The sequence below is a fragment of the Triticum aestivum genome, chromosome 4D (genome assembly GCF_018294505.1).
Source record: "Triticum aestivum cultivar Chinese Spring chromosome 4D, IWGSC CS RefSeq v2.1, whole genome shotgun sequence".
NCBI classification, from domain to species: domain Eukaryota; kingdom Viridiplantae; phylum Streptophyta; class Magnoliopsida; order Poales; family Poaceae; genus Triticum; species Triticum aestivum.
The window spans coordinates 14,896,700-14,907,355 of NC_057805.1; the positions used below are offsets into that span (position 1 = coordinate 14,896,700).

The following is a 10,656-nucleotide window of genomic DNA, read 5'->3' on the forward strand; positions in this document are numbered from 1 at the left end:
TTCCTTCTCTCCTCCCCCTCTTTCCCCCTTCTCCTTGTAGGAATAGGAAAAGGGGGCCGAATCCTACTTGGACCGGGAGTCCAAGTAGGACTCCCCCCCTTGGCGCGCCACACCTATGGCTGGCCTCCTCTCCTCCCCCCTTTATATACGTGGGAGGGGGCACCCCAAAGGCATACCAAAGTTTCTCTTAGTCGTGTGCGGTGCCCCCCTCCACAGTTACACACCTCGGTCATATCGCCATAGTGCTTAGGCGAAGCCCTGCGCCGGTAAACTTCATCATCACCGTCGCCACGCCGTCGTGCTGACGGAACTCACCCTCGACCTCTACTAGATCAAGAGTTTGAGGGACGTCACCGAGCTGAACGTGTACTGATCGCGGAGGTGCCGTATGTTCGGTACTTGGATCGGTTGGATCGCAAAGACGTTCGACTACATCAACCGCGTTACTAAATGCTTCCGCTTTCAGTCTACGAGGGTACGTGGACACACTCTCCCCGCTCGTTGCTATGTATCTCCTATATGGATCTTGCATGATCGTAGGTAAATTTTTTGAAATACTGCGTTCCCCAACACCAGGAACTGTGACCAGAACAGCTTCTCGGTTGAGTTCCCCTCCTGGGCTCGGAAGAACTGCGCGGCATCGGTGGCACTCCTCGGAAGATCCGCAAAGGCGTCTGGAGAACTCCACAGTCGAGTGAGAAAGGCATAACTTTGACCCCCAAAAATACTCTGTAAGAGAAAGGGCTTACCAGCCGCTATCTGTTCGGCCTGCCGGATCTCTTCACGAGCGCTCCAGGACTGGGTTCGCGCCTCTTTGGCCTCTTGGAGGGCTTTGGCGAGTTCGGCCGCTTGGGCCGAAGTCTTCTCCTCCAGGGCCTCGCACTTCCCAATGGTGTCCTTCAGCTCTTGCTCCACTTCGACCACCTTCTCTTCGTCTTGGCGGCGGGCGCCTTGTTCGGTCTTTAGTTCTGAGCCGCTTTATCAGCGGCTGCTTTATTCGCCTTCGCCTCCTCCTTGGCCTGGGCAAGGGCGCTCTTGAGGGTCTCGACCTCGGCTGCGCCAGCTGCACTCATAATCACAGCAGTACATGAGTTAAACTCTGAATTTGCATATCATTTCAGGTATATGATCAACCTTTTAAAAGTACACACATACCTTGCGACTCATCGAACCGCTTGTTAATGCGGTCGATTTCGTCATCGGCCCACTTCAGTTTACGATTAAGCTAGGAAACTTCGGCGGCCTGGGCAGTCGCTGCCAACAGGGAAGCCTATTATAAAATAGAGAAGTATGTCACCTCTTCCCGAATATTATGTGATCCTCTGTCCAGCTTTTTCAAAATCGGATAGAGTTTCAGGGGCTACTATCTATATACAGGTATATTTCCTTCATATGAAAAAGCGTCTAGAGCATTACGTCGCATACCTCGAAGCCCGTTAGTAGGCTGGTGAAGGCTTCGTTCAGCCCGCTCTTGGCGGACTGAACCTTCTCTACCACTGCACCCATTAGGGTGCGGTGCTCCTCCATGATGGAAGCACGTTGTAGTGCTTCCACTAGAGTATTCGGCGCCTCCGGATTAGTGGAGGCCGCCGCTGCAGCTGATGCTCCACCACCCTTCAAAGGGGGTTGCTCACCCGATTCCGGAGCCACGTTGGTCTCCGAATAATGTTCGGCTGAGGGCCGGACTAGTCAGGGCCCCCGCCGTCGGTCACCATGGGGGTCGCACCCCCATGTCTTCGGCAACCGAGGTATTACCCTCGGGCGCCGTCTCGGCAGCTTTGCCCACCCCTCCGCGGCCTGGAGAGGTCCTTCGGGACAACACCTCGGTGTCATCCGCGATGATTGGCGGAGCAGCTCACGGAGGCATCTGGCTCTCTGCCATCTCGGGCGGCAGAGAACTCCCCTCAGATAGCGAAGGGTTGGGGAGGTCGCGAGCAGGGCTGAAAGACATACGGTGTAATATGTTATACTATAAAAACATAAAGGACCGAAGACATATAATAAATCCTTTTGATACTTACGATTCGGCCAAGGGCTTCACCATGGGAAGCCTCTTGGGGATGGGCTCGGCCTCCGAATCTGAACCATCCGAGAGGGTCATCTTCCCCCTCTTGGGCGCCTCCTCCTCCGGATCTGTGGAGGCTGCCCTCTTCTTCTTCCTCCCCTTAAGAGGGGAGTTGTTTTCCGCCTCCTCCTCCTCTTCGTCTTCATCTCCCTCGTGGGAGGAGGGGATTTCGGTCTCTCCGGACACTACGTCTGAAGGACACTTTCGGCAGAGGTCGCCCTTGGCCTCCTTGCCCCTTTTCTTCTTGGCCTTCTTCTCCGGCGCCTGATAGGGCACCGGGACCAGCATCTTCCGTCAGCTGGGGTTCGGTCGGGTCTTCAGGCAGCGGGGTCGGACACTTAATCCGCTCCACCTTTGCTATCCAGCCCTGTACAGGGGACATAAAACTCATTATGTTTAAAGAATTTATTGACCGAATATATGTTCGGGAAAATCATGCTTACTGGAGTGGCCGCTTCTCGCTGTCAAGACCGATGTCTTCAATCTTCTTCGGACATGCTTTTTGGGCCTTAAACAGCAGCTTCCAGATGTCTTCGTGAGTCGTGCCGAAGAAGTGCTTCAGGGTCCGTGGATCTTCCGGATTGAACTCCCACATGTGAGAGGGTCGGAGTTGGCAAGGAAGAATCCGGTGGAAGAGCATCACCTGAATCACGTTAGTGAGACTGGTGTTCTTGCCTATCATGTTTGTGATGCGCTTTTGCAACATCAACACTTCCGCTATGGATCCCCAGTCCAGACCCTTGGCGGTCCAGGAGGTGAGACGCATAGGGGTCCGGATCTGAACTCAGAGTGGCCGACCACTTGGCATCGCGGGGTTCAGTGATGTAGAACCACTCCTGCTGCCACACCTTGACAGTCCCCACGAAGGCCCCCTTAGGCCAAACAGCGTTGGGGAGCTTGCTCACCATGGCGCCGTCGCAATCCGCATGCTGCCCATCGACCACCTTCGGCTTCAGATTGAAGACTTTTAGCCATAGGCTGAAGTGTGGGGGTGCGGAGTAGCGCCTCACACACGACGATGAACGCCGATATGTGGAGGAAAGAATTTGGGGCTAGATCATGGAAATCTAGTCCATAGTAGAACATGAGGCGCCGAACGAAGGGGTGGAGGGGAAACTCTAGCCTGCGGAGAAAGTGGGGGATGAATACAACCCTTTCGCCGGGCTCCGGAGTGGGGATGACTTGGTCCTTGGCAGGGATCCTGTGCGCGATGTCTGCAGACAGATACCCCGCCTCCCGGAGCTCCTTGATGTCCTTCTCGGTGATGGAGGAGGCCTCCCACTTGCCCTTTGAACCGGATCCAGACATGGCTGGAGAGGCTGGTGGCGGTCGGAAAGATTGAAGTTTGGGCGCTGGAGCTTGGAGATGGGAAGGCAGGAGAAGAAAGAAGGCGTGGGGGAAAAGAGGAATCTTTATCCTCTTATATAGGCAGTGAATATCAAACGCCCCCCTCAAGCCTTAAAACTCGCCTGTTCCCAAGGGGTCGTGCGAATGGCACGGGTGGATTACCCAAAACCGTATTGATGAGGATCCCGTAATGAGCCTGTGCCTCGAAACGCGAAGCGGGAGGCAGGAAAAGGGTTCGAAATGTTAAGAGGCCAGACGTGACGTTTCGCCGAAAAAAGTTGTCAGTTGACAGACACTATTTTGATTAAATATCTTGCCTTCATGACTAAGGGTTGTATACAGAGCCGGATATAGTTCTTTTATTCAGAAGATTGCTTTGAAGTACTCAGGACGAGGAACCCGCCTTGCAATACCGAAGACAACCCGCGTGCCGAACATATCGTCATTGAAGACTGGTTCAGGGGCTACTGAGGGAGTCCTAGATTAGGGGGTCCTCGGGTGTCCGGGCTATGTGATATGGACCGGACTGATGGGCCGTGAAGATACAAGGCAAAAGACCTTCCCCCGTGTCCGGGTAGGACGCTCCTATGCGTGGATGGCAAGATTGCTGTCGGATATGTCCTTCCTCTGCAAACCGACATTGTACAACCCTAAGCCCCTCTGGTGTGTATATAAACCTGAGGGCTTAGTCCGTAGAGGCCATCAAAATTTACATATGCTAGACAGCTAGGGTTTAGCTATTACGATCTCTAGGTAGATCAACTCTTGTAACCCCTATACTCATCAAAGACAATCAAGCAGGACGTAGGGTTTTAACTTCATTAAGAGGGCCCGAACCTGGGTAAACATCGTGTCCCCTTTGTCCCTTTTACCTTCGATCCTCAGACGCACAGTTCGGGCCCCCTACCCGAGATCGGCCGGTTTTGACACCGACACCTGCCAGCACCACGCCGCCGCCACCCACTGCCGTCTACGCCGGTCGCCGCCGCAACCATGTCGAGCTGTGCTGGCCGCCGCCACCCTGCGGCACTGCTGCCAATGAGGCCGGGACGGGCGCCGCCGCCGCGATCCAGATCGTCAACCGAGGAGATCCGCCGCCGCCGCGCCGCACGGGCTTTGCCCGGCGACGACCCCGGCGGCGCAGGGGAGGACAGTTAGTGGCCGGCGGTGAAGAGCCCCGGTGCGGCATTGCCCACCTCTTGAGTGGACATTGTGTGAATGTGTGCATATGATGATGGTGTGTGTGCGCGCGCGCGCCAGTGCATCTATATTGCACTCGTTCTCTAAAAAAATCTCCACTTACAAGCTCACTTATCCTTCCCACCTTGCCACTTTTTCAAACATATTGCCCACCTCTTCAAGGCACCACTTTTAATCTCTATAAAACACTAACCAAATATTTATAATACAGTATCTGCACAAAGATTGGTCTATCTGATATTTTTGCGGTAGTCCCTATTTTCAAAGTACAAGTGTATTAGGCTTTTGAAAAGTCAAACTTCTTAGTCCTTGACCAAGTCTATTGGAAAAAATATAAATATCTACCATACGAAGTTAGTATCATTATATTTACCCTCAAATATATATTTTTGGCAAATGTAGGTATTTCTTCCTATAATATTATTTGAACATAGAAAGATTTGGCTTTTAGAAAAAATAAGCATATTGTATTGTGAAATGGACAGAGTACGAAATTGTAGTTGGGTACTAACGTGATATTTTTGTGCAAGTAATAATATGATATATATTTTTGCGGGTAACTAATACTTTTTGCGAACACGCAAAAGGCTTGTGTCTCGATGTATTAGAAGAGAGAGCAAACAATACAAGTTCGTTTACAGCTTGTTGCGGCACCACGAATGGCGCTGGTGGTAGCCTTACGGGAGGGCCGCCGCAAACTAATATGATATTTTTGTCTGGGTACTTATATGAACTAATAGTGGTGGACTGGTGGTTACTAATAGTTGCGCTTATCCTTCTATACCTTGCCATTTTTGCCTGAATTTCTGAATCCTAGACGAAATCAAGATCATCGTTGAGTACAGGTGTGCACGAATCTTGTGAACATCTGTTTCCAAGCGCAATACTCCATTGATTTGAGATACACCTCCTAGTTGTCTTTTTTTTTTTGTTACCTCCTCGTTGTCTCTGTTCGCAGCAGGTCCCATTTTCCTTAGCAGCCGGTATGGCCTTGACTTCTGACCTTGGGCCATCTTCAATTTCTTCACAAGGTGAGATCTCGACGCCAATATATCAATAATATACTCTATCCTCAGCAAAATAACTCTGCTTCCAGTGTTCACACATGCGGCATAGGCAAGCATGCATGCATGCCACCTATATAAAGGACTCCATATGCCTCATCCCTAACTCATCCACCACAGCTTAGCAGCAACCACCAGTGCCTCAAAGACTCTTTGATCAACAAACTCTAGCTGATCAGTGCTAGCTAAGTGTTAACAGCACTCTTCTCACAGAGATCTATTCCTCATCAATTAGAACTACAAGCCATGGATTCACCAAGGTCTAGCCATTACAGAGGAGAGGAACACGAGAGGGGGGAGATACAGAAGCAGAGGAGGCCGAAGCCGTCCAGTTCCTAGCCAAGTTGTTCGTAACTCTATCCCTTGTATTTGTAGTTGCCGTGTTGCCTGGCTACCGAGCAGCCCAAGCCCAGTAGTTATGGCCCATTGTCGATCCCATGGGAGAGCAGGGGAAGTCGCTAACACTAAGCTTGCTACATAGCAAGCCATGGGTTACTCCAAAAACCTAGGGGCTGGCCTGTTTGCCATGCTGCTCCTTGCTCCGGCCGTCCTAGCCTCGGACCCTGACCCTCTCCAGGACTTCTGCGTTGCCAACCTCAACGGCAAGGCGGTCTCGGTGAACGGGCATCCATGCAAACCCTTGTTAGAGGCCGGCGACGACTTCCTCTTCTCGTCCAAGCTGGCCAAGGCCGGCAACACGTCCACCCCGAATGGCTCGGCTGTGACGGAGCTCGACGTGGCCGAGTGGCCCGGTACGAACACGCTGGGTGTGTCCATGAACCGCGTGGACTTCGCGCGGGGAGGCACCAACCCGCCTCACATCCACCCGCGCGGGACCGAGATCGGCATGGTGATGAAAGGTGAGCTCCTCGTTGGAATCCTCGGCAGCCTCGACTCCGGAAACAAGCTCTACTCCAGGGTGGTGCGTGCTGGAGAGACGTTCCTCATCCCGCGCGGGCTCATGCACTTCCAGTTCAACGTTGGTAAGACGGATGCCTACATGGTTGTCTCCTTCAACAGCCAGAACCCCGGCATCGTCTTCGTGCCGCTCACGCTCTTCGGTTCCAACCCGCCAATCCCCACGCCAGTGCTCACCAAGGCGCTAAGGGTGGAGGCCGGGGTCGTCGAACTTCTCAAGTCCAAGTTCGCTGGTGGGTCTTAATCCTTGGCAGCTTTCCCTAAAATGGTCTCAGTATATAATTGGATATATGCATGCCAGTGAAATTTAATAATTGTTCAGCAGAAGACACGTATTCAAGCTTCTAGCTAAGCTCGCATGCAGTTGTAATAAGATTGAATAAGTTAGCCTCGCGGTTTAGCCTTCAGAGCCAATACGAGGAATCAAAATGTACTACTTTTTATTGTCGTATTTGTATTGTCGTATTTGTTCTTTTCGTTGAACGGAATATATAAGTATCATTTTCATATATTTGTCCGAGTATGATTTTATAAGTCAGACATGCTCTCAAGTTTGCGTGGTGACCGTGTGGTGAGCAATCTTCAAATCATTCAGAAAACATGCTCTCAAGTTACGGGAATACATTGTGAGAATGCAAAATATACCGGTTCAATGCATTGTAGCAATCTCCAAAATGAAAAAGAAAATATGAGTTTTTTTTCTATAGTGCACGGGATGGATCCACCGTGCGTTGTTGCTTTGAGTTCGTGCTACTTTTTTGGTTGTTGTCAAAATTTATTTTGTTTCATAATGTTTCGTTTGGGTTTTTTTTCTCGGTTCAAAGTGTGTCACCAATTCATCATATTCATTATGTACCAACAAGAAAATGCACTTGTTTCAGGTTGGATCTGCTGACAAACGATGATACACAATGAACCATTATGATAGTCTTTTGAACAAGAGGAAACACCTGCTTTAACACTTTCAAACAAGATAAAAAATCCGCAAAAAAAAAGAAACAAGATAAATTTTAACAACAACCAAAAAAGTAGCACGAATCTCAAGCAATCACCGACAGTGGATCCATGCATGGTAGAATATCGTTTCTTCGAAAAAAAACATCAAGTTGCAAGAATACATTGTGAATGTACCAGTTCAAGATTTGTGGACGTATGTAAATGCATCCACATCTTCTTTTCTTTGTCCGTATAAAAAATCTCATTTTCCCAGACAAGTCGTTGGGCCAGAGGACTTTTCCACATGCTTTTACCAGATTATGGCGGCAATCCAGCTGAGTGATCGTGGTGATGGTATGAATTTTCATTCTCTCAATCAGGCCACCATTCAAAATTTCATATTTTTCAAACTTCATTTGCCTTTTTTCTTAAATCGAACAACAAATAAATGCCACCAAGGTTTGTATTTTGCCAACTAGGTGTTTGATTTTTTTTTCATACATCTCTCAGATAGTATCTCCCAAGATACTTAATAAATTAAATATGATTTTTTTTACCAAATTGCGGGCATTTTAAAATATACTTGTAGTTCCGGTTTTAATTATATCCATTAAATACCTATAAATTAGTTTGAATGCCTAAAAATAGCAAATCAAGTCAGAATAACGCCTAATTCCTATATGAACTTTGTAATTTTTTTACGTTCATATAAAAATATTACGAGCCTTCAAGATCAATATTTTTTGTACATACTTTGTATGGTGCCTTCGCTGTTTTAAAAAAATAGGAAATTCAAAGCATTACATAATAATATGGAAAAATGAAGGTATATTATTAGTATATAATAGTGTAATATCAAAGTTGTAATACAAATTTTAAGTTTTTTTAGGGGTATACAAATTTTAAATGGGGGTACTGGAGATAGGGAGTGGTGGGCGAGTGTGCTGGATGGATCACGGTCAGAAAGTCTGACTCGTAACAGGCCCGTTGATTGCCACTGACAACCATGTTTTCGTTGTTTTGCTGGCGCCATATCTTGCTTGGCCAGTCGAATATTTAAACTGCAAGGAGACAGACAGGATGCCATATAGTAGTATATCTGAACTTGATTTGCTCCCTGATCGGTCAGGCAGTAGCCAATGAGAATCCCTTCTCTGCGCGAACGTGCTACATATTATTGGCAACAAGTCATCGACCGAGAAAAGAAACAAAAGAACTACTTATTTGAGAGAGACCGTAGCCAGGTTCAGTTCAGGGTAGGTACGCCGCGACCAGAAGCTTCCCATTTCTGACCATCGCTAAGAGCATCTCCAACAGACGCCGTGCTACCGTGTTCGTTGGTCCCATTTCCTTAGCAGCCGGCAGTGGCCTTGACTCTCACCTTGCCCCCATCTCCATTTCCATCACAAGCTAGCTGATCCCGACAGCGACGCATGCACATTTGCCTTGTGTGCACATTTGCACATGCATGCGGTGACGACATGCATAGCTTAATTAGCTCCATGCATGCGTTACGTGCACCGATTCCCTATATAAAGGACTCCATATGCCTCACCACTCACCCATCCACCAGTGCCTTGCACACTCTCTCAACAAACTCTAGCTGATCAGTCCTGGCTAAGCTTGTTGCATAGCAAGCAATGGGGTACTGTAAAACCCTAGCGGTTAGCCTGTTCGCCATGTTGCTCCGCTCCGGCCCTCCTCGCCACCGACCCTGACCCTCTCTAGGACCACTATGTCGCCGACCTCGATGGCAAGGCGGTCCCTGTGAACAGGCACACGTGCAAGCCCGTGTCGGAGGCTGGCAACGACTTCCTCTTCTCGTCCAAGCTGGCCAAGGCCGGCAACACGTCTACCCCGAACGGCTCGGCCATGATGGAGCTTCACGTGGTCGAGTGGCCCGCTAGGAACACGATGGGCGTGTCCATGAACCGCGTGGACTTCGCGCCAGGAGGCACCAACACACCGCACATCCACCCACGCGCCACTGAGATCGGCATGGTGATGAAAGGTGAGCTCCTCGTTGGAATCCTCGGCAGCCTCGACTCCGGAAACAAGCTCTACTCCAGGGTGGTGCATGCTAGTGAGACGTTCCTCATCCCGCGCGGCCTCATGCACTTTCAGTTCAACATCGGCAAGACAGGGGCCTCCATAGTTGTCTCCTTCAACAACCAGAACCCTGGCATTGTCTTCGTGCCGCTCACGCTCTTCAACTCCAACCCGTCCATCCCCACGCCGGTGCTCACAAGGTGCACAGGGTGGAGGTCGGGTCATCGAACTTCGCAAGTCCAAGTCCGCCGGTGGGTCTTAATTCCTAGGAGCCTGCCATGTATGCTAGCTAAGTTTAATAATTCTTAGAAGAAGACATGTATTCAAGCTTCTAATTATGCTCGCCTGTAGTTGTAATAAGATTGAATAAGTAAGCCTCGCAGTTCAGCCTTCACAACCAATGCGAAGAATTGTGAAATATACCATAATAAGAATATATAAATTGTAGCATTTTTCGTATGTTTGCTCCATTACCCATTTGTATTTCATTCTCTATTAGCCTTTTTCAAGTGTTGTACATTACTGGGCCGGTCCATTCTTAGCGCTCGCTCGTGCACTGGTAGTTGGGTACAATGCGTTTTTCTCTGTTTTTTGTCATTTCATTCTACTTTTTTTCTTTCGTGTTCTTTTTTCTTCAGGGGGTTCTCGGGATTATTTGTTTTACCATTCTTTTTTCACCGTTTCTTTGTTTTATTCCTCTTTTCTTCTTTTCTTTTTTTTCAGTTCTTTTTCATTTGTTTCTCGGTTTTCTCCAGTTTTCTTGTTTTCTTTGCTTCCTCTTATTTTTTTTTGTGCACTGTTTTTCTCCCATTTTCTTGTTTTTTCTTTGGTTTTTTATTTCTTAGCGGGTTTTTATTGTTCTTCATTATGCTTCGGTTTTGTTTTGTTTTTATTCGGTTTCCATTATGTCTCTTTCTCGGTTTTCATCATTTTATATTCTTCTTCAAAATGTATATATTTTCCAGTGCTCAATTCATATTTTCAGTATACAAGTGAAATTTTTTTTGGATACACGACATACATTTCTCAAATACATTATGTACATTTTTCTAAATACATGTTATTAACACTTTTTGG

The 10,656-nt window shown here is 48.4% G+C and overlaps 1 protein-coding gene and 1 pseudogene across 1 annotated transcript; both read left to right on the top strand.

The window, feature by feature from the left end:
- The first annotated feature begins 5,798 nt into the window (after positions 1-5,798).
- Positions 5,799-7,105, top strand: LOC123099413 (oxalate oxidase 1-like). Its single transcript, XM_044521575.1, has one exon. The coding sequence runs from the start codon at positions 6,164-6,166 to the stop codon at positions 6,836-6,838; it is 675 nt and encodes a 224-aa protein (XP_044377510.1). The 5' UTR covers positions 5,799-6,163; the 3' UTR covers positions 6,839-7,105.
- Positions 7,106-9,170: 2,065 nt separating this feature from the next.
- On the top strand, positions 9,171-9,841 carry LOC123099414 (oxalate oxidase 2-like; annotated as a pseudogene).
- Positions 9,842-10,656: the final 815 nt, after the last annotated feature.

What these genes read in the sequence shown, in the direction of transcription:
- LOC123099413 (XM_044521575.1), top strand. Translation starts at nt 6,164, where the DNA reads ATGGGTTACTCCAAAAACCTAGGGGCTGGCCTGTTTGCCATGCTGCTC.